This window comes from Exophiala mesophila, assembly GCF_000836275.1.
Source record: "Exophiala mesophila strain CBS 40295 unplaced genomic scaffold supercont1.4, whole genome shotgun sequence".
Taxonomy (NCBI): domain Eukaryota; kingdom Fungi; phylum Ascomycota; class Eurotiomycetes; order Chaetothyriales; family Herpotrichiellaceae; genus Exophiala; species Exophiala mesophila.
Window position 1 is genome coordinate 4613566 of NW_015622507.1, and position 25401 is coordinate 4638966.

At 50.1% G+C, this 25401-nt stretch overlaps 7 protein-coding genes across 8 annotated transcripts; 4 read left to right on the top strand and 3 right to left on the bottom strand.

The window, feature by feature from the left end:
* Positions 1–588: 588 nt before the first annotated feature.
* Positions 589–2395, top strand: PV10_06693 (uncharacterized protein). Its single transcript, XM_016371516.1, has 2 exons — positions 589–739; positions 797–2395. Exons 1-2 carry the CDS (start codon positions 725–727, stop codon positions 2375–2377), a joined length of 1596 nt encoding a protein of 531 aa, XP_016223809.1. The 5' UTR covers positions 589–724; the 3' UTR covers positions 2378–2395.
* A 550-nt stretch (positions 2396–2945) lies between these two features.
* PV10_06694 (uncharacterized protein) lies at positions 2946–3740 on the top strand (the record flags this gene model as incomplete). The annotated part of the gene is made up of 1 exon (XM_016371517.1): positions 2946–3740. One exon carries the CDS (start codon positions 2946–2948, stop codon positions 3738–3740), a length of 795 nt encoding a protein of 264 aa, XP_016223810.1.
* Positions 3741–14854: 11114 nt separating this feature from the next.
* Positions 14855–18148, bottom strand: PV10_06695. 2 transcript variants are annotated; one of them, XM_016371518.1, is made up of 3 exons: positions 17744–18148; positions 15513–17686; positions 14855–15453 (listed from the first exon to the last, which is right to left on the bottom strand). In XM_016371518.1, exons 1-3 carry the CDS (start codon positions 17944–17946, stop codon positions 15164–15166), a joined length of 2667 nt encoding a protein of 888 aa, XP_016223811.1. In that variant the 5' UTR covers positions 17947–18148; the 3' UTR covers positions 14855–15163. The 2 variants fall into 2 exon arrangements, with proteins under 2 accessions (XP_016223811.1, XP_016223812.1); XM_016371519.1 differs by lacking the exon at positions 17744–18148 and having other exon boundaries at positions 15513–17714.
* A 178-nt stretch (positions 18149–18326) lies between these two features.
* PV10_06696 (NADH-ubiquinone oxidoreductase 20.8 kDa subunit) lies at positions 18327–19605 on the bottom strand. Its single transcript, XM_016371520.1, has 4 exons — positions 19461–19605; positions 19186–19413; positions 18942–19074; positions 18327–18865 (listed from the first exon to the last, which is right to left on the bottom strand). Exons 1-4 carry the CDS (start codon positions 19478–19480, stop codon positions 18770–18772), a joined length of 477 nt encoding a protein of 158 aa, XP_016223813.1. The 5' UTR covers positions 19481–19605; the 3' UTR covers positions 18327–18769.
* A 204-nt stretch (positions 19606–19809) lies between these two features.
* Positions 19810–21795, top strand: PV10_06697 (uncharacterized protein). The gene is made up of 2 exons (XM_016371521.1): positions 19810–21416; positions 21468–21795. The coding sequence occupies exons 1-2, from the start codon at positions 20163–20165 to the stop codon at positions 21591–21593; spliced, it is 1380 nt and encodes a 459-aa protein (XP_016223814.1). The 5' UTR covers positions 19810–20162; the 3' UTR covers positions 21594–21795.
* On the bottom strand, positions 21682–22628 carry PV10_06698 (uncharacterized protein). Its single transcript, XM_016371522.1, has 3 exons — positions 22332–22628; positions 22098–22196; positions 21682–22038 (listed from the first exon to the last, which is right to left on the bottom strand). The coding sequence occupies exons 1-3, from the start codon at positions 22342–22344 to the stop codon at positions 22001–22003; spliced, it is 150 nt and encodes a 49-aa protein (XP_016223815.1). The 5' UTR covers positions 22345–22628; the 3' UTR covers positions 21682–22000.
* Positions 22629–23732: 1104 nt separating this feature from the next.
* PV10_06699 (uncharacterized protein) lies at positions 23733–25348 on the top strand. Its single transcript, XM_016371523.1, has 2 exons — positions 23733–24592; positions 24651–25348. The coding sequence occupies exons 1-2, from the start codon at positions 24174–24176 to the stop codon at positions 25165–25167; spliced, it is 936 nt and encodes a 311-aa protein (XP_016223816.1). The 5' UTR covers positions 23733–24173; the 3' UTR covers positions 25168–25348.
* Positions 25349–25401: the final 53 nt, after the last annotated feature.

Sequence of the window (25401 nt, forward strand, 5' to 3'; positions counted from 1 at the left end):
TCTCCAGATTCGTTGTTTCTTTGTTTGTCTTGGCCTCATCAGCTGACTCGTGCTCGCCCCAGGCAGTGTCACCTTTTCCGGCGCATGAAACAAAGCCCAAGTGAACCAATTCCTTGATTTCAACGTCTCTCATTGTTTCTCTCCATGCGACCTCACCGCTTCGCCGATATTTCAGGTGTCGACTGATGCCGTTGGATGAGGTGTCTAACATGGCACCGCAGTTCTCTTTTATGTGGTTGTACCAAATCCACGCCCAATCTTAAGCCGTGTCTTGCAAGGCAGATACCCGGTCCACGGCTTCTTCCATATCTCATCTCTTGCGTTGTAGACACCAGAGCAAGAGTCATAGACCAAGAGACTGGGATGCAAGATTTTCATGATTCAGGCAAGACCACAACAGGTTCATGTTCGGGTGGCTATCTGTCATAACAGCAGCTGGTCCAAAAACTCTGCCACATCTCGTCTGAAAGCACCTGCAAACACCCTCGTCACAGATTGACACCCGTGGACACCATCACCATCACCATCACCATCAATCCCTCCACTTGTGCCACGCTTGATCGAGCCACGTGCTTTGTGGTTTGTGGTTTTCACCTTGACGCACACGAATAATTTGTTTCTTCTCTCTCTCTCTCTCTAATTCTCTCCTCCCCAAACAGACCAAATCCCGAAACCAATCCTCCACCTCATACCTTTGACAAGAATCACCGCCGCCGTATTTCACATGGTTTCTTCTTTGGTGCGCCCCTCTTCTGTTCCAGGTCTCGTGTTTGAGTCATTACTGATGCCGATACAGAAACTCACGATTCTAGCCATTACTGGCATCTCCCACGCTCTCGCCTACGTTCCCACCCTCCCAGAGGTCACCTATGTGGTCCGAGATGCAGACATTGTTTCTGGACACCCAGCCTGCTATATCGCCTCAAACTGCGATATCGATATCAGCCATCTTGTCCTCTACAATCCCGACATAACATCATGGCGTTCACTACAATCCGGAACAAGTCTACGTCTACCATCAACAGCTCACTGCCGCCCTGCCTCGAATCCGCCAACTTCTACGACAACTCTGTCCTCCGTTATGGAAACCGATCTGAAGAAGAGACAGTCTTCCGAGACTTATACTGTGGTTTCAGGAGACACTGCGTGGAAGATTTCCGAGGCCAATCATGTCTCTCTCGATTCCCTCAAAGCAGCGAACCCACAAGTCTCCAATTGGGAGTTGATCTACCCAGGAATGGTACTAAATATCCCCAGTGAGCCAGCGTCCATACAAAGTTCGCCTAGTGCTGCTCCTCCAAACCAACCCTCAACAGATCCATCCACCTCTCTCTGCGTGCCTGGTAAAACGTACACTGTTGTCTCCGGGGACACCGCTTATGACGTTGCTCAACGATATGGAATTACCCTCGACCAGCTCAAAGCGGCGAATTGCCAAGTTTGCGACTGGGAGCTCATCCATCCCGGCCTCCAGTTGATCATCCCTGACGGAAGTAGCAAACCCTCATCACCGCCACCGGGAGACCACCCTTCTCCACCACCTGGTATTCCGCCTGGTCCACCAGGCCCACCAAGTGGTCCCTCAAGCACATCATGCCCGTTCAGTTCCCCGTCAACACCACCCAGACCACCTGAACCACCGGGGCCCCCACCGCCACCTAGCAGGCCCTCGCAAGTGATTGAACAATTCGCCATCAAAAACTTTAATGTAGACGATGGCTCGGCAAAGGCACACAATCAGTACAGCTTCTACCAAGGCGACGGCTCGCAAGCTGGCGGCTGGCCAGCACATGATCAATGGATATCCTTCAATGCCTTGTGGGACAGTGTTCTCCCATACATCGGCAAAGAGTGTGTCGGCAGTGGGGCGTCCCCCAACACCGATGAAGAAAATCAACAAGTTCGGGAGGCGATACTGACAGTATCAGCTCAAGCGCAGATCGATCCTCGTTTCGTTCTGGCGGTGGCAATGCAGGAATCTACCGGGTGTGTCAGGGTGCAGTCTACTGCCAATGCCGTCTCCAACCCCGGCATTATGCAAAGTTACATGGGCAAAGGAACGTGCAACAGTGGAGGAACCGTCCAGTCACCCTGCCCCGAGTCTCAGATTCAACTGATGATCCAGGAGGGTGTCAGTGGTGGTGAGGTCAATCTCGTCGCTGGCTTGAACCGAGCCAACTCGATTGCAAATCTTGGTAAGGCAGAGCTAGCGCAGGCCTACTATCGTTCGGCAAGAATGTATAACTCGGGTCCCAATTCGTTCTCTCTGGGTGCAGACTTGGGTCAGGATGGCGCAACAGAATGTTACGTCTGTGACATTGCCAATCGATTGATGGGATGGACGACAGATACTAGGAAGTGTACACTTGGTCAATGAGAAAAGCCAGCTTGTGATAGGACTTGATAATGGGTTCAACCGCAGTTGAAGCATCGTGCAGTATTAGAATCAACCTGTTCAAAGTCGATGCAGCCAGTGCGTCGATTGTTTAAGATCTAGCACTGACTGTCCAGCGCAATCGTGAATCGTAACGGGCGCACTCACGAAATTTGTTTGCGGAACTTGGGGGAATGAGGCTGCTGGAAGATAGCGCACTTTTTGGACCGCACCTGCCAATTCCCCGTAGGTGCTTGGGTCTGGCAGGAGTGAGGCACTTTGGTTGAATCATGTGGCAAGAGCAGAGGACGGAAAAGTGCTTCACTCATGCCAGAATCAAGTGACTATGTGTTTGATCACTTTTCACCCAGACCGCGTCTCTCCTACGCCGACCTTCTTTGTGGCCTTATTTGTGGCCTTGTTCAACATGCATCGCAGGATTTTGCTCTATTGTCGTTCCCACCCACCTCAAACGTTGCTTCATTATTTGAACCCGTCACAACGGCCTCGTGTTTCGTTAGCGTTCTTCATGTAGTCTCTGTTGCAACATCTGACCACTATGCCATCGAAGATGCCTCCGGCGTCAGCGCAGCGAGCGCAGTTGAATAGGCTCTTACACAATCTGCATCTCAAGATCGACTATCGACGAATCTGGCGCATCACACCCCACAATCCTCCATCCAAAAATGTCCTCATCGACGCCGTCACCTACATCACCTCCCTCAAACAACATGATTTGATTCGAATCGACCGGGGTAAGGTTTCGTACGCGGAGCTCATGCATCGACTTGGTGAGTTGATCGATCTTGAGCCTCCCTCGGAAGAACAGGAAGGACTAGAACCAGGGGAAATCCAAGAGGGAAAGCAAGATCAAGCATGGGCTGACGGTTCTTTTGCGTCTGATTGTCTTATTCTCAAGACAGCTGGTTCATACATCGATAATCTCATCAAGACAAAAGCAGGAACTAGAGGTTATGCCTCGATGACCCCCAAGGGCCGGCCGAAGCCAAAAAGATTCTTGTCTCCTACTCTAGATTTGATGGAGCCGCAGGTCAAGCGATGGCGACCTACGCTTGAAGAGAGGGTCATATCAAGTGATGCAGCCCAAAAGGATGGGGAGCAGATGGTGGCAAAAACAAGGGACAAGAAGCAGACTGGGCCTGCGGAGTCTCCGGACCTGGAGTTGGTAACAAGAATGACAGATAAGAAGCAATGTGAGGCTACGAAGTCACAGGACTTGGCCGCCATTGTTGAGAAGGACCCCCTGGGTCATACACTGGATAAGATCGACGCTTGGGCGGAAAAGTGGCTTGCCGGAAAACTTCAGGAAAAAGATTGGGACCAGTTCGAAAAGTGCGTCGAGTGATTACACTGCGGTCTCTCCTCGAGCTTGATGTTCACAGGAACCACTAGCACCTTAGACTGCAGATAGAGACTCCAACCATCGGCAAGTGTCATGGGGTGTCTGGGTCTCTTTAAGCAACCGGTACGGGCCGGGTCCTACTCGCATGTTCGTACTCCATACAGAGACATTCTTCCGCCACCAAAGTCACTCGACAGCCCAAGAGCACCACCACCTGACTTAGGGGATCCCAGCCTTGCCAAGACGCGGACTTATTCCGCCAGGCCGAGGGGCCGAGGGGCCACCTCCTCACCGCCCAAGGTTGCAAGGAGGAAGAGTGCTGAAATCTAGTGGAAGACCGTGCTTGTGAAGAACCACCTCTATTCAAATGCCAAAAGTCTAACCGTTCGATGAGTTCCGTCTTTCGATTGTGATCCAATGAGTATATCCCAACTGCAATTCGAAATCATCAAATGAATCATGACACGAGATTTCATTTAACATGAATACAAATAGTCTCAATAGAAAACACCCAAACTCCTCGCGAAGATCAGAGAAACTGTCTGTTTATGCCAGAATTAACCACTGCATAGTAAAAGGGGACTCTTGCTAGTTGCCCAAGACTTCTCGGAATTTTTTGTCAAGTGCTTCGATACTAAAGTCCCAGGTTGGACCAAAGGTCGCCTCGTGATAGTAGATGTGATTGTCTGGCTCGAAGGGGTTCCAAGAACCTGGTGCATGAGATGTAACGAACATCTTGTAACGACTCAGAGGTTGGATGCACCCTTTGTCCTTCGGGACATATTCGACATGGGCAAACCAAAGCATCCTTGTCACTAGGTCCTGCCACAAGTTGGGGCGAGAATACATATCTCTTTGATGAAGGTTGATGATGAAAACCAGCCTCGTGGCACCCCAGGCCTCGTCATCAATCAACTGCGCAAACCTCTCTATGACGGCCAGCTTCCCAAGATCATCACGTATTGTCGAACCTCCCAATAATCTGCTTTGTGGATGATGCTGGGCCAGATTCCTCTCAAGCTGTTTGGTCAGTGAAAGCCACGCAGCCCTCTCTGCCTCTTCGTCATTTCGACATGGCTCCAACATACCAACGTCCAGCCGCACCACGCAATGACGCATTTTCCAAGAGCTTTGGAAGTATCGCAAGGCTAGCAGCCAAATCAAGTCCATGACCTTGGCCGACCTCCTGCATCCGTTTCCACCAAAGCTTTGCATAACACCGTTGGAAACTAGCCACTGACGGAGGCTGCCCGCGTTATTCAAGATCAGGTAGTAGGCTTGACATCTGACCAGTTGATCAGTCCTGGCTAACCGCTCGCACAGATCATTTTCATATCGTACCATTGCGCCTTCTGTCGAGCTGTTGTGCTCTCTAGGACCATCGTCCGAACCTCTCCCATTCTTCCTGAAAGGAAGATTCATGTCCCGATCTTGCCTTCGGGCTTGCCGGGACGAGCTGACATAGACATCATCGTTGTCACATTCCCAGAGGGTCCTCGAAGACGTCGATGAGCTGGGCCTCAAAGGTCGAGACTCATCAAGTGTCGCTGCTTCAGGAGCTAATGGGAGCCTATCTGTATCCGAACGACTTCTTGATCCCTGGAGGAAGCGCCTGTCAACCTCGACATCACCTCGTGCAATTGGGTTTCGAGGTTCTTCTTGGAGGCCTCTCACATGCTGAAGGAGAAGCTTAGCGTACGCGGCTGCATTTGCTGCGGCATAGTATTTCCACGCGTCATTCTTGTGTGTGTCGGCATAATCGCTGATGCCTCGAATGACAAGGCAGGGATAGCTTGTCATCAAACCGGAGGCTTCCATCTCAAAGCAGAGGATGTTCCTCTCTCTGGCGATCTTATTTCTCATCTTTGCATCCCTGACCAGTTGGTTTCCAGAGGCAATGGTGCCATAGTGAATATACGGTTCATTGTCGACTCGGTCGAGGTTTTCCGCTCGTTCGGCCAACATGTCAGTGTATTGTCTGCACACTTGCATGCATGACCTGTGTTCTGCTCGGTGTGTAAAACTAGACCGAAACAAGAGATCAGATTCTGGGTCGGGCGTCTCAAAGATCCGCCGACGATGCCTCTTGTGATCTGTCGCATGAATAAGGGCTCTCAACATATCTCCTGTAATCAAATTCCGCCCCCTGATGCTGGCTAATGCGTTCAAAAGTGATCTTGGAGGAGGAGCAAGATATCCTGTGACCTTAAAGTCCTCATCCTGTACACTCCTGCCAAGATCATACTGTAATACACCCCCAGTACCATCAGAGGGACAGCTGACCTAGTCGAGAGTGAGTAGGTATAGGACTGAGACCTTGAAAAGGATTTTACGAACCACAACGTCACCTAGCCTGATGTCATTTCTCAAGCTTGGGGCTCCCCCAGCTACTCCAACCATCAAGCCCACCTTCACATTTGGAAACGTGCGCAGTATACCATTGGCCACTCCAGCAACCGAGTTCGTGCCAATCACCCCTGAGGGCAGGGAAGCAATGACTACATCATATGAAAACATGCAGCCATATGTGTAGCCGTTCTCATCTTCCACCGGTAAGTTCCTTGGTGGATGATGCGTTTCGTCTAAAAGCGCAGTGGCGGCACCAAGCTCTTCAGGTAGGGCGGTAATCCACGCCACCTGGTAGTCCTCAATCGATGGACAGCGTGAACTCATCCTGAGAGATGATGACATCCTCCTGAATGCAATAATTACTTTGTTCCGGCGTTCTGCCAAAAGATACCCTGAAGTATGGATTGACAAGTGAGAAACAAGTTGCAACGCCAGAATACAAATATGCTACAGTCCAGAGGGCTGAGAACCGTTGGTGATACGAAAAAGGCAACCTGAGCAACGCCGAATGAGGCTGATTGTATCAGCTGCTATGCAGTCACTCGTTGGGCGTCTAGTCTAGTCTAGAAATGTCCTGAAACTGTGGACGGGAGTACTGCTTCAGTTCGCAACAGCTGAGTCTTCTATTTCCAGTCCGATAGACTCCCTCGTTCAAAGTTCCAGCAGAGTAGAATATCATGGACACCGGGAAGGACAGATGTGGAAGCACGTAGGATTTCAAAAGAACTCAAACCCCTCTGACGAGAAAACTCCATCACTTTATCAAGGGCAGGGAGCCAACACATTTCCTGGTTCAGTTGGACATGTAGGCCAGTCCTGGAGGGCCTGTGCACACCTTTGCTCATCTTGTGATGTCTGGCCGTATCACCTGGAGTAACATCATATGACCTTTGGAAGCCCAACTCATTTGCGGATCAATATTCGGTCTGCTTGACTAGGACTCTGACCCCCTGGGATTCAAAAGCGGGGTTTGCAGTGACGAGGTCATGATCCAGTACGACATCCTTCTTGGTTGTTGAGAATAGTTCAAAGTCTAAGCGCCGATTCAACATGGCCAAGACAATCCGGAGTTCTGTATAGGCAAGACTGAAGAAAGACCAGGTCAGAATCGGCATCAACCACAGTTATCCGCTCATATAGCTGATCGTTCCAATCGTGAGCACTCACGTTATACCCGCACACTGTCTCGTTCCTTTGGAAAAGCTCAGAAGATAATCGTCAAGGCGTGGGTTTTCGATCCACCGCTCAGGAATGAACTGGTGCGGGTTGGGAAAAACATCTGGATTCAAGTGGATGAGTGCACTTGTCATTCCCACGGGTGTTCCTTGAGGAACGATCCAATCTCCGAGCCGGATGGCCTTGTACGGTGACACCCGCTGGAGTCGCGAGCTGACTCCGAGGCCGAGGCGCAGACCTTCCTGTATTACCGCATGGTATGACAGTCTCAGCATTCATAGCTCGGGCATCTGGGAATCTTGTACTCATCAAGTAGGGCAGCCGCTCTAGCTTTGCAATCGTCATTGCTGACGAATGATCTGGAAAGGCTGCCGCGAGTTCCTCCTTAAGTTTTCTGTAAGCTTCTTGATTGTCTATCAGATAGAACATTGTCGCCGAGAGAACTACGCAATAGCGTCAGGTGAGAGCATGATGTGATTTTGTTGTTTCTTTCGCCTACCTGCAGCAGTGGTCTCAGTGCCGGCTCCAATGACCAGAAAGCCTTCTTGCCACAGCCTGTCTGGGTGTTTTTCACTGGCTGGAACCTCTGCGTTGAGAAGCTCGTGAAAAATGGTCGGATGGGATTTTGTGTTGAAAGTCTGGCTTTCGGCAGATGAAAGGGCTCTCACTTGTGACTTGATGTCCTATAGGAAGTGTGTCATTCATAGTTGGAACGGACTAAAGTTCTTGTTAAATGTGGTAATATACCTTTCGCATTCGAAGCAGCTGGCAAATCCGAGGGTCCAACCATTCAGCAAAGGCACTGGTCAAATTAGCATGTCTTCCCACAACATTCATGTGCATTGCAGTACTCCGGAAGCATCTCCATGATGCTGAACACCCAAGGAAAGTGTTTTAGGTAGTGTACGGAAACCATCAAGCCTTGAAGAGGTATACGCAGATTTGGCACGAAGTCCACATGGTCAAGGAAGCCATAAGTACGGGAGAACGCATATTCCGTGATGACATCGGTTGCGAAACAACTAAAAGCATCATTCAACACCACTGGCTGGTTCGTATCTAAGTAGGTCTTGATGTGTCGATAAAGCGATTCGGAAAACCTGATGATGACCGACTCAACTCTGGCAACGGAACGTTTGGAAAAGAACGGCGAGATCGCTGCTCGTCTACTGCGATGCAAGTCGTGAGAGAGTGTGGCCAGGGAGGACTGTCATATATTGGTCAGCCTCACCTTTGAAGAGTCTCATAGGAGGTTGACTAACATTCGGAATTCTTACGCAAGTCAGCATTTATCATGTTCAATAAACCTTTTGGAGCTCACCCGAACTGGTTGATGTACAGCTGATATTTGTCTCTAACACTTCCTGGCCCAGCATAAATCTCGGGAATCAACTTTGGGTCATTCACATGGATCTCGTCTGGTCCAATGCGAACGATCGGACCTGATAATTTCTGGTCACTATCGTGGCAAAAGGATCTTTGACGAAGTGACACTACCGTATTTCTGATGCATCTTGTCGATCTGTCGAAAATATTGGCCTTGCCTGATGGCATCCCAGTAAAACTCGTACAAACCAGAAGCAGCCACAGTCTTCGGACCTGGGAATCGAACAAGCGGATGGAAGAACAGACGATAGACAACTCTGCTACAGGCATACACGAACAGGGTGGCTGTCATGCCGATATACCAAGATGTGTATACCATCTTTGAGGTTTGCTGTTTGGTGATTAGTGTGTGCAGACTGAGGGCCTCCTTGACAATTAACTACCGCAACGATTCCCGGAAAAGGTGGCTCTTGACAGCGACTTCCCTTGAGAGACGCGTGAGCAAGGGGTTCATCACCAGATCCTTCGATTGATGCAAGGGTCTTCTGGATCAAATATTGTTAATCAGCGCAAGGGGCTGTGATCAAGACAGTTCTTCAAGCAGCTGCGGACACACCATTTATCAAGATCTAGGAACCCATTGGATTTGAGCGTCCTATGACAAACCGCGGACTGCAATAACAGGCACTTTCATCAGCCATGTCAACCAAAGCAGAATCTGCTCCATTGGCTGGCGTAGTCAACGGAAGTCGAAATCCTCGTCCGGCAGCACCACAGACCTTGGACAGACACAACCTACAGCTTGACGCTCTGGTAGTACATCACGACCGGAGCCATCTTTTCCCCATAGAATTCTGCTACGACTATATGCCTAAACAAGGTCCCACGCCCATAGCTTCAACCATCGAGTTCGACAGCCCGTTCCACGTCGAAGTAGAAAAGAACAGGGGAGCTCACAGCATTCCGTTGTATCCTTGGTTGACCAAACTTCCTTGGTACAGTGGTCTGCGTTCATTGCGTCAGAACAAGCACTGGGAAACCAATTTGAGATGCACCACAGAGTTACTTCATCTGTTCGCAGAAGATTCCAGCTTGGGCAACCCCGAAAACGCGAATGGTTTGGCGCTGGCAGATTTTGCGCACCGGGAACTGCAGACTCGTAGTTATGATCGCTACAGTAGATTCACAACGTATATGTTTCCTGAGGCCAATCAGGCGAGGACAGCTCTGCTCGCACAGGTTATCCTTTTTATTGTCATCTTCGATGGTATGTGCTCATCTTCTTTTTCGTCTTTCATCATGCCAAAATATTCGGGCTCACCAAGTCCAGACACATGGGAGGAAACCGATGCCAATAATGTGAGAACTCTAAATCAGACATGCGGTGTACGAAGAAGCTGTGGGGTGGAGACTGACCTTCCGTTAGATCAAACGTGTCCAAGATGATTTCATTCAAAGAATTCAGGGGAATGTTCCGCTTGTCATGTCTGATACTCCACTTCAAAGGCGCATCTCAGAAGTTCACCGTGGGTTCTTGCAAGAGGATGCCATAATTGGGAATGGTGGCATTGATGTCATCAATGCCTTGATCGACTTCTGCCAACATGCCCAACCTAAAACGAATTTCACGAGTGTCAGAGATTACTTGGACTATCGGTACAAAGATGTTGCCATGAGGTAAGTGCACGTTGAGACGACAAACACTCACTACTAACCCTTTTACAGCTACTCTTACTCATGTCTGAAGTTCTCTCTCCAATCTAGTGTTGATCTCAAGGCCCCGAAACTACAACGCTACCTTCAAATAGTTGGGGACCATTTCTCTATTGCAAACGACATTGCATCTTACCAGAAGGAATATGAAAATTGGAAACATGGCAAAGCCAAGCACTTGATCAATATTGTTGCAGTCGTGCAGAATCTCCTCGATTACACGAGTTCTGATGATGCCAAGGCAGCCTGTTATGCAATCCAACTTCAGACTGAACGGGACATTCTGAAAGAGCTGAAGCGAATGAAGCAAGCCAACGAGCTGAACCTGTCGGAATGGGACTATGTCGATGCTGCACTTACAATGGCAGCGGGCAACGTCTTCACTTCAGTGGTGATATCTCGATATGGAGGGGAAGCAGCTCGGATCGGGAACATTCTGGGTAAAGAGTGCCCGACTCCTCATGCGGTGCCGAATGGATACCGAGGATAACCTTGTACGGTACCGAGCACCTACGACTACTCCAAGGGGTTTCGATTCTTCAGGCGGCCGAGTCAAGATCTTGGACAGGCACGACAGGGTTTGCGGTCTATCTATCGGCTATTGGATCGTACTTCTGTATCTCCACCGTCTCTCAAACCGAAGCCTTGGCGATCTTGACGCTTCGAGCACACTGATAAGCAGAATAAAGCAGAAAGTAGCTCGTTGTAGCTGGGGGGTGGGAACCACATATCCACATCTCTTGATGCGGGATTCACCCTCCACGTCTTGTGTAATGTACGATGCTGGGCCAATGAAATGAACATGTCCAAACTCAGACGAGTAGTTAGCCCACCATTTGAGGGCTGCCAGAGTTTGATCTTGAATGTCTTCATTCAGAGTAAGACTTCTGCCCCAAATATGCTTTTCGATTCCTTTCTTGGAACCGCAAGTAGGCGAAGATCAAGAGTTTCGAGCAAAGGGAGGCAACGCCTTCGCTCCAGATCTCCAAATCTTGTTCTGTAGCTAAACTCCCCAGATTAGCCTCAGTGGCCCCGTCCCCTCTGAATACGAGGGGCCCCCACGCCTATTCCCACTGGCATTCAGGAAATACTGGGGAAATGAGGGGGAATTGAGCTTGTCACGCTTTGTACGATGGGTAAGTAGCGTCAAACCCCATCTACTCCATGGCGCCAGGACGCTTGGCCGCCAATAAGAAACCCAAGAGATTGTATACCAAGACGTGCCCAGCATTCTCTAACTCTTCTCCTCAATGGCGGCCTCAGATTACCATATGATCCTGGATCAGTTCCGCAAGCATCCCTCGGCTCTCAGAAAGAGTGAACCGGCATGCGGAGCTGGTTTAGATGCATAGGACACTGCTAGAGATCACTCGACCAGAACCGATCGGGGAACCCTCCGACTGCGAGATGCATGTACTTTTGAATGATACACCAACGACAATCCTTTCGAGACTCGAGAAAGGGCTATGACCCACTCTGCCAACACACATGAACTAACTTTCATGCCATGAGGTCAGGGAATACTGACGATATTCGCTGACTCGGGTCAAATGAGGTGTTGATTGTGGAGCACCCAGCCTCAATTGTGATGTTCAATTCCCCAGGTTCTCACATCCCCGTCCTGAATCCCTGATCGGCGCTGCCATCCTGGTGAGGAGCACGCGGAGATCCAGCTTCAAGACCTCGGGCAATGCCCATCACCTTGTATTCGGTCCATCAGTAGCATGGGTAACGATCGGTTACTCACCAGGAATTTCCCCAGGGAGTGCTGCTCTGTGGTGATATAAAACACTCGTTGCGTGTGCTTTCAGGCTTTTCTCTCCATCTGCAAGCAGGCCGGTTTGTCAGTTCCAGGTTACCAACCTTCCTGCTTTGTTCATCAAAAATCCCCTGCCAAGCGTTCATTCTCAATCCCACCCATCATGGCTGATATCGAGAAGACCCAGGAAGTCCATCGTGAGGATACAGCCACCTCTGAGAAGGGCCAGGAAGAGCTAAAGAGGAATGTCACCGTCGATACTATCCACCAGGATGAGGCGATGAAAGTTCTGGCAAATTATGATGGACCAGAGGAGTGGGAGGAAGCTGAGGAGAAACGTGTGACAAGGAAGATTGACAAGAGACTTCTTCCAATCCTCATGGCAACGTATGGTTTACAATGTGAGTTCTCAACAACCCTACCCTTTTGAAAACCATGTTAGATGTCAAAGTCGGTGGTATGTCTGCTAACTATTGACAACCATGCGGCAGATTATGACAAAGCCATGATCTCTCAAGCGGTACGTCTATAGCACTACCAAACCACTCGACCATTAGTTTTGACATGAGTCCAGGCTCTCTTTGGACTGCGCACTGATCTCGAACTAACCGGTAATCGATACTCGATGTCGTCGGCTATCTTCTACCTAGGTTTCATCGTTGGTGCCTACCCTGCCATCTGGATGGCTCAACGATATCCAATTGAAAAAGTCGCTTCTGGCATCGTTTTCGTTTGGGGAGTTTGCCTGATCTGTACTGTGGCGTGTCAGACATGGCAGGGCCTCTACGCTCAAAGATTCTTCCTAGGCTTTCTTGAGTCTGGCATCAGTCCCATGTTCATGCTGGTCGTCGGTCAGTTCTATAAGAAAAACGAACAAGCCCTGCGTATGGGAGCCTGGTACTGCTGTACTGGCTATGTCTCGATCATCTCGCCCTTGATAAATTATGGCCTCGGTCACATCCAGGGATCCCTGTCACCCTGGAGGTATATGTATATTGTCGCTGGCTCCTTGACCATTCTTTGGTCAGTGGTCATCTATTTCTTTATGCCTCCGGACCCAATCCGCGCCAAAGGCTTTGATACACGGGAGCGATATATCGCAGTCGCTCGCCTTCGGTCGAACAACTCAGGTGTTAGGAACACCCACTTCAAGAAACAGCAGGTATTTGAGCTAATGGTCGACATCAAATTCTGGATTGTCTTTGCTATGTCTTTCCTGATGATGATCGCCAACGGCCCTGTCTCGACCTTTGCGCCGATTATCATTTCGGGATTTGGGTTCAACACTCTCAATTCTCTGCTTCTGGTCATGCCAGCGGGCCTCATTATTGGGACATTGGAGTGGTTTGCCCCGTATCTTGCCTATAAAATTCCCAATATCCGATCATGGCTGGTTGTTGGTTGTCAAATGGGTACACTCATTGCCTCGATCTTGCTCTGGGTACTGCCTCGAAGTGCCATTGGGGGCTTGCTCTTTGGTGTCTATATATTGGCATCGTTTGGTGGAGCCTACGCTGTCTTGATGGGTATGCAAATTGCCAACACTGCTGGCTATACAAAACGAAGTGTTTCGTCGTCCGGGATTTTTATCGGTTACTGCCTCGGTAAGTCTTTTCTCAGACTTCTCCTGCACAACTCGAGCGTTAGTGGACGTGGCTTTGGCTGACTTCCCAACAGGAAATTTTGTTGGGCCTCTACTCTTCAAACCCGAGGACGCGCCGGCATATGCCCCAGGTTTCATGGCTGTCGTAATCACTTCAGCCATTACAGCTGTTCTCGCAGTGGTCTATCGCTATGTATGCATATGGGAGAACAGGAAGCGGGACAAGGCTGGCACTGTGGAAGGATTTGAACACGCCTATGATGATGATCTCACCGATATGAAGGTATGTGTGCTTTTGTTCCCCGTCTCAAAAAGGACGGCTAGATCTAACCAAATCGTTCACAGAACAAACAATTTCGATATATTCTATAGGAAAACCCGCCATCTGCTGCAGCTTGGTCAAAGCGAAGTTCGTGGTGTACACGATAGCAACATCAGATCTGTTGGAACCTGATAAATATGAATACATTAACATTTCTGAAGGCCCACCCACCACCCATTCCACTAGATCTGTTTGCTGAGATCGACAAGCGCCCCTATCACTCATCAGCGAGGAATTTATATCATCCTCACATTTCCCGTTCGAATCAAGAAGCCATCGCAAGGGCCCAGGAACAACTAACTCGTTGGACCACGGGCGTCCAAATGCTTGATAGTACGAGTATCAGCTATACACAATTGCCCAATATCACACCCGCATATGATAAATGCCGTCTCTGGCGGCTCTGTAGTAGTAGTACTTCAAGTCTGAGGCATAAGCCTCGCTTCTAGTGAACCTAATTCTTGTACCCCAATCTGGTACATGTCTTCCAGCGAGCAAGATACCACGCTGGAACCACGGTTCATCACACAGTAAGTTGGTTCTTGTCAGGCGAAGTGAGGCTATGCGAGATCTTTAGCCCCAGCCAGTTGTTTAGCCCAGATGCGTAAGACGCGGCCAGAAATGGGTTGTACTAAGGCTACTTTCGACCACATCATCGGACATAGAGTTCTCTTTTGCTAGGTCTCCACCAGAGCTTAGAAGAGAGACGGCTACTGGAGATTAGACATATCAAACTTAAAGCAGTGTAGCCATGTTGCTGGCATTCGCATTCCAACAGGGTTGTCGGAGTGGGCGATCGGTCCCTTTGAGGCCGGGCCTTATAGGCTCGGGGCAACAACTGATCATTCCTTTAGGAGACAGGTGTCTAGACTATCGTACAGCGCGGATGGATGAATATTGATTGCCATGGTCATCATTGAGATTATGTGGTGTAATACTGTGCTATACCGTTCTATGCCGCTAACACCAGCGCACCAGGGCCGCCTTATCATTCATCAGAATAGACGCAGGCAGTCCTGGCTATGTATGAAGGTTCCTGAATCAAGTGGTCATGGATCCAATTCTACTAGACAAGATTGAATCTGATTCTGTCGTATCGTCACGTGCGTTCTGCTTTTTGCTTGTATGCCTGCTTTGGACTTCTCGTCCCCAACAGCGACATGATATAGTCATCGTCTCTAGATCTCATCCCCGTCATCATCGGCCCCATCCGTCTTCAACTTACTCGACCTTTTTGGTGATCTGCTGGTCAATTCGTACTCGTCGCCACCAGCGGCAGATAGCGCTTGTCTTGCGGCGGGCGACTCGTCGAGGAATTCTCGGAGCCTTTTCTTGCCTTCGGACAGGGCTTGTTGGGAGGCAGCGTTGGTCATGTTGATAAGAGGTCCCCAAAGGTTGAGGGTGAAGATAACATATGCAGCGATCCCGAGAAGGATCAGGAACATGAAGTAGACAGGATTGCGAAGGACTGTAATGGCTCAGTATTAGTATCCCATACCACCGACAATGGAATGAATATCCACTTACCAGCCACGATCTCGTTCCAGCCTAGGGCAAGGAGGAGACCGTAAAAGTACAAAGGCACCTGGGTCATGCCACCAATCGCGCTACGTTTTGCCTCGACATAGACACCATCGGCCGCCTTTTTGAATCGCACCGTCAGGTCTTGTCGCTTGCCTTCGTTGAGGATCGTCGTCTCTTCTTCAAGACTCTTTCCCTCGTCTTCGTCTACTCCGCCAATGGGAGTGAGATCTTCTTCATCGGCAGCAGTAGCCGCCGATGGCGTCGGGCCAATCCATCGGTCAAGAGGCGGTGGACTCCCGGTTTCAGAATGCCGGAATCGTGAGAGCAAAGGAATGAGTGTGAGAGTACTTTCTCGGGCTTTGGTATATATCCCCTCAATGTCATCCGTAGGGCGCCAGATTCTTGGTACGCCAGCTTCGTCATACCGGAACTTGTCCTCGAAGTTTTCGCGCAATTTCAGCAATAGGTTGCCCTCCATCATTTCCTCGTCGATCTTTGCGCGCAGCACGCCCCACGATTTCCTTCGCAGCCGCCAAATTCCAACCTCAACTTCTTCATCGCTGGCGTCAAATGAGGCCGCGCGGGCTGCAAATCGCTGTTCGGCCTCAGACACGGTTTCGGTGAAGAGAACCCAGATGCGGTCCCAGATGCCTTTTTCCGTAGATCTGTCTCCGCTTTCTGGCGCGCCTCCACCACCACGGCCTGAGCCGAGGGCATTGAATTCCAGGCCGATGCTGTCGTTCAACTTACTCCGGACCCAGCGCTCAACCCTTGTGGCTAGCCGGCGCATTTCGTCCCGGCGCAGTTGGCCAGATACCTTGTCAAGGTCTTTGTGATAGAGTGAGAATTCATGCTTGTAATTCGACCACGCAAGTCCTTCGAGGGTGGCTTCTTGTGCGGCTGTTTCAAACTTTTGTAGAGCGATTTTCTTTTGTTCTTTGACGATCTCGGCAAAATCATATGACGCGCCCTTTTTCTGTCCGGATTTGACAGCCGCACTGACGGCATCCGAGAATTGCTGGACTCCATCTTTATGTGCAGCGGAGAGCTGTCCGGAATACAGCGCCTTCAACCTGGTGTCGATTTTGCTCTCAAGCTCAGTCCTTTTCCTTTGGTAGACGCCTTTGTGATATCGACTCGCTTCGGTCTCAAAATTCTGAATCGCCTCTATCCTCGTGGTCTTCATGGCCGCTCCTAGGCCGGAGATGATTTCTGGTCGGCCGACCTTGACAGCATCCAGTTGTTGGGTCTCGAATGGAAGAATACCAGCATCAAAGGCGAGCATGACTTCTCGCATGATTTCGTCGCACCGGAACTGGGCTAGCAATTCCTGCTGTGTTGGTAAATCCAGATCCTTGTTGTTGACAATTTGATCCCAGATACCTTCTGCATAATGGGAGAATCCGTCGGCGGGAATTCTCCGATGATACTCTGGGAGGAAGATACCACCCTCGAATTCGCCCAACAGTGCATCTCTCCTTCGATCCCTGTGGCCATTGTTGAATCTTTGGGCCATCTTGGCGACCTCGGACTTGAATTGATCTGGCTGATATAACTTGTGGGGCAAGGCTGTGAAGGCAAAGTCAAAGTAGTCATCTATACTACTATTCTCGAGCCCCGACGGTTTGGAAAGGCTTGTCCAGATGCGACCGAGGTCTTGCATCAAAGTATTCCGCAAATTCTGCAATGGGGTTGTTCCCAAGAAGTCTCGGATGACAAAATAGAGGAGACTCCTTGTACTTGACTTCTTGTCCTTGAGAAAGAGCTGTAAATTGACCTCGAAAACGGTCTTTAGTAGTCCCATGTTTGCTCCTTGATATAGTCCGACTTGGTGTTCCCAAATATTGATCATCAATACTTCGCTGGTGGCCAAGGCGAAGAGGGAGCTCTTGCGTTCAAAGTCCTGGTCCTCGCCTCTTTCCCGACCGTCTGTGCCTTCAACGTCCATGACCAGGATATTGTCTGCCATTGAGGCAGCGGACTTGTTCTTTGACAACCATATTCCCTTTGTTGTCTGTCGTCGCTCGGCCTCGGACATGACGGAGAAATCGGTGCTAAACAGGGCATTGAGTAGGGTGGATTTACCCGTTGATTGAGATCCAAAGACGGAGATGGTATGGTAGTTGAAGCCGGCGTGGGCCACGTCAGTGTGTTGCAGATATTTCGATAGATCAGGACTGCGAGATTCAGTGAGCTGTCATGCGATCGAAAGTGTGGGGAAATGGTCGACCTACTTGAATTCCTTGTCCTCGTCAATGACCTGAACACCATTGTCGAAGTTGGCGGTGCCGTTCTGACCAGCGGAGGCAAAGTGGCCGTTAACCGACATTTTGTCAGGAGCGGTGTAGGCGCGGTTCACATGCGAAGGCCTTAGGGTGGAATTGTTCGAGGACACAGGAGGAGGAGATTGTAGTGGTGAGAGACTTGAGGTGGCCATGATGCCAGGTGTGGGAAGAGTGAACCTGGAAGACCCCTGCCAAAGGATGCAACCGGACTAGGAACGTGGCATGGAAGAACAACGGTCGTCTATTGAGTAGTCGAGGTCAAGGTCACCTGGTAGGCAGATGCGACGGTGCGAACCGAAGGTGACGATAGTGGTGTTGAATTGGTTGGGTGTTGGGTGATGCTCAAAGGTCGACTTGTCTAGCCATGAGAGTTGATGAGTTGGCCACTTGGCCCGGGGCGCCGAGAAATTGGGGCAAGAAGCTGAGTTTAGCTGAAGCTTAGGGCTTCTGGACCTTCTGTGGGGGCCCGAGGGCTCCAGCGAAGGCCCTAGAGACGCCCCTAGAGATGCCATACTGGGTGTTTACGAGGCTTATGGAACGAGGTTCTGGAGGGTGTCACGCCTAAACTACCTACCTACGGTTTGATAGTTTTCAACGTTAGTTGTCACTCCTGTCCCCCATCATCTGCTGTGTGGTGATTGCTGGTATCATTCCTTTGCCTACAGATTGTCCCATTGCAGAGAGCCAATGCTAGATTCTATGGGGGAAGCTTATGCTCATAGCAAAGATTTTGGCCTGCCACAGATTCACTTCCAACACATCGACCTTCTATCGTCTCGCTGATAAGGGGCGTGTTGGAATATATGTACAATGTTTTTCTGGCCGCCCCTTGAGTTTCGCCATATTCGCCTGAAAGACACCTGACGATCGAAGATACAGAGGTCATAGTGGCGGCTGCTTTTGCTGCTGGTGAAGCTTTATGTCACTCGTCTGCTCTCTAGGGCGCTTTAGCTTCACGCGTCCCGCATGCTATCATCATGCAACCTTGGGGTTCCTCGCAAATATTTGATAGTCACGTAAATGGACCGGGGTTTGGCCTTTCGGTGTATCTGGGATCGTCTTCTCCAGGCCCTAGTGATTTTCGCACTGTTAGCGACCCACGCCGACTCATACCAAGTGTATTGCTGCTCCCCCGGGGTGTTCTTACAATCTTCTCAAATACACATTTGTTCAAAACTCTCTCCGCCCGTCGACATTGCCATAATTGATGGTTGTTGTTCTCAAGGCATTCCCAGTGCCGTCGAAACTCTGCTAGACAACTCTTGTTGATGTCTTCTAACCTGTAATTGCCAAAGTCAGAGCCTTGTCAGTGCAAATCTCTCAGATTTTCGGATCGTCCGGCAGATGATGACAAGTTCTGTGTTTGGGTAGTTGAATTGGTCGACACTTACACACTCGCCGCACACCGTGTGACCTTTCGACCTTCTTTCAAACAGTCGAGTTCTCCTCGTCCATAAGACTCTTTTTTGCACTGCATGTAGTCGTCGTTGTATGCTCGACACCGGGCACCGATGAAATAAGACGCGCTCATCAACGGGGCGGAACTGGCTCCGATCTCCTTGACTTTGGGAATATGGTCGGGCATCGGGGTAGTGTCGATCAGGACACCCTGATTGAATCTGGCAAGGGATAAGAGGGTGGTCTGACGGAATTGAGGACAGCTTACCTTGCTTCCCGGTCCGCCATGGCTACAGGGAATGAATGAGAGGACGCTGAATGTCTGCAATGAAGTCAAGATATCGTGGACGGTTGTGTAGCAGTCGTTTAATCTGAGGGCAACTGACGTTGGTGGTGAGCTGCGGAGCTTTGTGACCAGGCAAAGCATCTTGCCGCCTTTGAGATACATGCCAAGTCTTGGATAACCTTGACTGTGAAACTTGCTATCTAGTGGCTGCTGCTTTAATATGCCAAGCCTTGGATTGCGGAGGAAGCCAGAGGGAAGATGGAAGGAGCAGCCACTACGGAGTACATACTGTTGACCCGCAGCAGTGTTTTTCGCGTCGGTGCTCCTGCCTCGCGTGTACGAGCCTCCAACAAATTGTTGGTGCTTCTGCTGAGTCCTTGAATCCATCGTCAACTTGATTCTTCACCTGTGTCCTGTCATATCCTATCCTATCTTGTCCTTGACTTTTGACTCTTGACACTATCCCTTTCTCCTCCTCGTCAGCAACCCAGCTCATGTCTATTTGGTCTCGAACTTTTCCTCCTTCGCCATGAGTGTCTGAGGTGCTCCATCTGCTCTGCTCTTCCAACACTTGACTGACCGCAGTCCCCGTCTGCATCTCTCTCCCCGTCCCATCTCTCTTTCATACTGCCCTCACCCTTCTACCAAGGCGCAACCGTCAAAGCCACACATAGACCTGCAGCCATGTCACTCTTCGGTCAGCCACAACAAGCGCAACAATCCACATCGTCGCCGTTCGGAGGCTTCAATTTTGGCAAGCCCGCAACACAGTCTCAACCTCAGCAGTCCGGTGGACTTTTTGGCACTTCAACAAACACTCAGACCCAACCACAACAAGGTGGCGGACTATTCGGAGCCTCGACCGCGACCTCGAGCCAGCCACAACAAAGTGGTGGACTTTTTGGGGCTTCCACAATCGCGTCTAGTCAACCTCAACAGCCTGGGGGACTATTTGGCACATCAACCAATACTGCAAATCAACCACAACAGGGTGGAGGCCTACTTGGTGGTGGAGGTGGTGGGCTCTTCGGTGCCTCGACTAACAAACCTGGTGGACTCTTTGGCGCATCCACTCAAAATCAACAGCCAGCTGGACAACAACCAGGGCAAGCTGGGGGACTATTCGGGTCCAGTACTGCGCCAGGATTGTTTGGATCTTCCACCCAGACAACACAACAGCAGCCGCCACAAAGACCGCAAGATCAAGTATTGAAATTCGGACAATCACAACAGGGACAACCTCAATCGCAGTCACTATGGGAAGAGGGCCGGGGCTTAAATGTCTATCGATCGATCCCGGCACAAATGAATATTGTCAAGAACAAGTGGGATTTCACCAACACCTCATCTCCGCTGAGAACGTACATCTACCAACACGTGGGCAGTGAGACAGAGGCTCTGAAGTACCGACCAGGCCCTGGTGAGGATGAAGACAAGTGGGAGGAAGCGGTGTCGAAACGGCCCGGTCCCGAATGGGTGCCTCTTCTCGTCAAAGGATTCTTTGAACTGGGAAGAAAGGCCCAGATCCAAATGGAGGCAATCCAACGGTGCAATATGATGCTGCAAGAGATTAATACGTCGCTGGACGATCAACTCCACAAACATCGCCAGAATGTGGCGACGCGTCTGGAAGAGTGTAAGCGAAGACAGGCCGCGGCCGCGCAGAGAACCTTGGCCCTGGCAGTCAAAGTCCAGATCCTACGCAATCGGGGCTACGTGATGGATAATGCCGAAGAGGAATTGAAAACAAAGTTGGAGAAGTTGCAGCAAGACATACTGGATCCAAGTTTGAATGCTCGGGAGCAGGAAATCTGGGCCCGTATGCTGAGCATCCGAGAGAGGAGCAAGAGAATCAAGGCCGAAATGGATAGGATTGCTCCTGCCGCCAAGGAAGAAGACTCAAGCTTAGACGAGGAGACAACGCGAGCGGCCAAGAAGGTATGTGTTGAATTTCCTGCAGCATGTGCCAAACGCTAACGAGGATCACAGACACTAGAGGCGTATGACATACAACTGCGGCATCTCCACAAGGAGTTGGAACTGGTCAAGGAGGAATTCGAGGATTGGAGTAGAATCTCCAAGGACGAGGCCAATGATTTTCCTCGACGACGGTAACCGATCAGGCCATCCTCAACAATCACGATATCCGCCGGGGGGTTGCTTTGACAGCTTGGTCAGCCGATAAAACATAGGCTCCGGGGATAGTTGGCACGGGGTCTTGCATAGCGGTCTTGCATAAGAAAGCGAGACTCTGTCGGGAAAACGCAAGAAGCCTCTTTCATAATGAATTGAAGATCCTGTATGTGGTCGATTATCTGAGACACGGCCGTTGGCGATTTCGCCCCCCCCCGGCACCATCTGGGCCCCTCGGCCCTTCCGTGCCCTTTAGATCGTGATACTGTACATGTAGTGTACACCGAGCAAGGATTTTGCTAGCTTTGCATGCCAGCATCAAACCTCGCCGAGTTCATCCTCGCCCTGGTTAATTGGGCCTCGCCGGTTCACAGAAACAATGTCCATGTCTAAAATAGTTTATGCACCCATTCGACAACGTGTGGAGCTGTACAGAACAGCTGATTAGCGAAAAGAACGACACAATCTTGGTCCATATCAACATACAAAACCACAAGGCGGCGCAGGCGACGGTAAAGACCTGCACCTGAAGAGTTGCTGCGGCCTCGCCTTCGCGAATCTCAGCTTCAGAGAGCTGTTCGGATGCTGCAGCATAGAAGAAGAGTATGAGTCAGCCATGATCTTGCTCATGATATGTTTTGCACGATGGAGAGGAAGGGGTGCTATCTTCGTGTTGAAGAACCGCTAGGCGCAATGAGGTGAGTTATGAGATCAACTTACGGCCGCCAAACATGGTGCAAAGAGGATCGAACCGGTGGGAAAGGCTGCGTAGAGAATGATTAGGGCGACGGCGGATGGTAACAAGTAATCGGGCTGTCGACGGGGTATATAGACGAGTCTGTTTTTTTACTGGTGGTAGCTTGACGTTGACAATCAATTGTGATGGGATTTCTTTCAACTCCGCAGAGAGGCTGCGCTCATGGTTCCGATGGAGGGTAAATGTTCCTCCCTACAAGACTGGCTCTCATAGACCGATTACTACGGTGCATTTAAGGATCATTCCCAACATTGTTTGTATGTATCTCGAAATCCCAGAGCTCGATACATGAATCAGGTAAAGTACCTACTTTAGACGAACATTGCATCTAGGCTTTACTTTAATCGCGCATCAGATCTAGATAGTCCAACAAGATTCATCTACTAAATATTACTGTCACGTGTTTCTGGAAATAGTTACAAATAGCCAAAACCTAGGCTTGAACAGGGACACGTTTCACGTCTGATTATTATTGAATTCGACTTTGTGTAGGAGGTCTATGTATAATAAAGCTATACTCTCTGCTTCGCGGTGCGAGCTCCTCGACGTATTGCGTAATCTTATAGCTTTCGTAGGTCGCACATATACTGTACATATGTTGCTTACAGTATACATCTAGTACATGGTAGCCTTATGAATCCATTCCAATAAAGACTATCCACAGCAAGGAGGACCGGTATATGTACTTGTACCTGGAGGAAGTCGGTACATTCCGATCATGCATGTCATCATGTGGCTTGGATCGATAAGGCTCTTCGGTACAGTAATAAATACTCCTACTCTGCCTTGGTCGCAGGTCCTGGATCAATAAAGTTGCAGACACTAACAAGTAAAAGGGGCCACAGGCTGAGATTGCCTGAAACCGGGTAAGGTCAATACAGTCTTGAGTGCTAGAAGCTATTGGTCAACTCGAGGTCTAACTGTGTCTCGTATTCGGCCATTTTAGCATGCCCTTACTCCGCATGTGTTTCTGGACTCGTCTCGGGTGGCCCTATTCAATCCATCTTGCTCTCACCTCTGCCTAATAGTAAGAGCCTTTTCCTTCGGACTCGGACTATTCCATCACTTGTATATTCTATGATCTGTCCGAGAGTCACTTGCTACGCTACATGATTCTTCACCACTTACTCGAACGCTGGCCCAGTCAATCCAATCTGTCCGTCCGCCAAGTAGAGTATAGAACGGAAGGAGTTCGACCAAGTAAAACGGAGTAGGAGGCCTTGCAGACGGATCTGCTCGGTCTCGTTCTTAACAGGCTTGAATACCAAGCCTCAGGGCCTTTGTAGCTTAAGCGTCTCGAATCACAAAGGGCCAAGCTCCATTCCACTCTCTTTAGTGTGTTCCACTGGTTCCCAAACAGCCCCCTTCGCGACTTTTGAGTATCACTCATGGTCAAGTGGTTGATGCTTCTGAGCCCCTCAGCCCCTTTGGTTGTGGTCTTCGCAATCACGCGCCCACATGGACTGGGGGCTATTAACATTCGGGCTAGCATTGCGAGAGAACAGATAACCAACGAACAATGAGTTTTGCACTCGGAAGGATGAGACACTAAGTACTCTACTCGCCCCAGGTGAAAGTGCCTTCGGTGGCTAGAATATTATGAGGTGCTGTATTGGTCCCCGATCACAACGATCGATCACTACACCCTGGATTTCTGTGTAACCCACGACCTTTACTCTCTAGGCTCCAGTTCTCCTCCTGTTGCAGGGCGTCCGCCTTGTAAAAGCCGTTGGAATTCAAGCCTCTAACCGTTGGTGAATTTTTGCAAGGCCGTGATCAGGCTTGTTAGGCTTCGACATTCCCAGATGTCGTCGACAGAGAAAAGGTCGCTCGCCACCTCGAGCACAGCAATCTCTTCACCGACAACCATGTCGCAGGGTGCGGACAAATATCCTGTACCGGCTGGAGACCACAACTATCCAGAGGTTGCTCAACAGACCTATCCCCAAATGTCCGTCTTTCCTCAGCCATCTGTCTACCAACAACCGCAGCCGCAGATGCAACCGCAGCCCCAGCCACACGCATTGCAACCTCCTCTACAACAATATCAGTATGAAACAAGCGGCAAGGACGTGGCAGAGCCTCCGCAGCCTGTACAGAAACGAAACCCTTGGGGCCTCTCGCCGCTCGCTTTTGGACTTCTTGTTGGCTTGCTGACTACTCTGATTGTGGGTGCCGCTGTTGGCGGTGGGGTAGCCGGAGCCTTGTCAGGAAATAACAACTCGTGAGATCTATCTACCTCTGACCAAGAAAGCGACCTCGTACTAATACGTTAATGTTAGGGCCTCTGCCGTGACAACAACAACCATGACAGTCACAGCCGGGGGCGCAGAAAGCACCACAGCCGCATCGCCTACCACTAGCTCAGGATCGCCCTCATCTTCTACCGAATCTCCTCTCCCTGCCTCGTTAGAAGACTATGTGGCGCCGCTTGCATCAACTATCAGAACCTTGAGATACCCTGGATGTGGGACGTCAAGCGTCACCACCCCTCGAGGGGACGAGTTCGACCTTCTCTGCGGAATCGACTTCAACAATAACTTGGTCAGCCGAGAGGATTCCGACAAACGTGTTTTTGACATCACAGCTAGCATCGCCTACAGTTTGGAGGACTGTCTATACATGTGCATGAACACAAACTTTTTTCGAAAAGGGGATGCCCCGGAATGCTTGGGCGTTACATGGACCGCCCAGCTTGCCACTTCCAACCAGAGCAATTATGCCAACTGTTGGGCCAAGAATGGAACTTCGAGCGGCTACCAATGTAACAACTGCATCAGCGCCCGTCTTGTTACATGAGGGGCCGTGGAAGGGATAGGTAGTCGGTAGTCCCAAGGATAATGCCGTTACACTGGGAGTTTGGGAGGAAAATAAGGCATGGGGTGGTGTCCGTGGAGCATTTTTTCGGAACACAGCATCTCTGCGGTTGACAGACTGTTTGATAATGGCCTGGACATATCCTCTATTTATGATTGTCGTGAACAAGAACATGACAAACACGTTGAACTTTACAAAAATATCTCAACCGAGTCA

What these genes read in the sequence shown, in the direction of transcription:
- PV10_06696 (XM_016371520.1), bottom strand. Translation starts at nt 19,480, where the DNA reads ATGGCGGACCGGGAAGCAAG. An exon ending in ATGGCGGACCGGGAAGCAAG is followed by an intron (nt 19,414 to 19,460) that starts GTAAGCTGTCCT and finishes ATCCCTTGCCAG; the next exon opens with ATTCAATCAGGGTGTCCTGA. An exon ending in ACACGGTGTGCGGCGAGTGT is followed by an intron (nt 19,075 to 19,185) that starts GTAAGTGTCGAC and finishes TGGCAATTACAG; the next exon opens with GTTAGAAGACATCAACAAGA.
- PV10_06695 (XM_016371518.1), bottom strand. Translation starts at nt 17,946, where the DNA reads ATGGCCACCTCAAGTCTCTCACCACTACAATCTCCTCCTCCTGTGTCC. An exon ending in GACGAGGACAAGGAATTCAA is followed by an intron (nt 17,687 to 17,743) that starts GTAGGTCGACCA and finishes TGAATCTCGCAG; the next exon opens with TCCTGATCTATCGAAATATC. An exon ending in CTGGAACGAGATCGTGGCTG is followed by an intron (nt 15,454 to 15,512) that starts GTAAGTGGATAT and finishes GAGCCATTACAG; the next exon opens with TCCTTCGCAATCCTGTCTAC.
- PV10_06699 (XM_016371523.1), top strand. Translation starts at nt 24,174, where the DNA reads ATGTCGTCGACAGAGAAAAGGTCGCTCGCCACCTCGAGCACAGCAATC. An exon ending in TTGTCAGGAAATAACAACTC is followed by an intron (nt 24,593 to 24,650) that starts GTGAGATCTATC and finishes CGTTAATGTTAG; the next exon opens with GGCCTCTGCCGTGACAACAA.
- PV10_06698 (XM_016371522.1), bottom strand. An exon ending in CTGCGCCGCCTTGTGGTTTT is followed by an intron (nt 22,039 to 22,097) that starts GTATGTTGATAT and finishes TGTTCTGTACAG; the next exon opens with CTCCACACGTTGTCGAATGG.
- PV10_06697 (XM_016371521.1), top strand. Translation starts at nt 20,163, where the DNA reads ATGTCACTCTTCGGTCAGCCACAACAAGCGCAACAATCCACATCGTCG. An exon ending in CAACGCGAGCGGCCAAGAAG is followed by an intron (nt 21,417 to 21,467) that starts GTATGTGTTGAA and finishes CGAGGATCACAG; the next exon opens with ACACTAGAGGCGTATGACAT.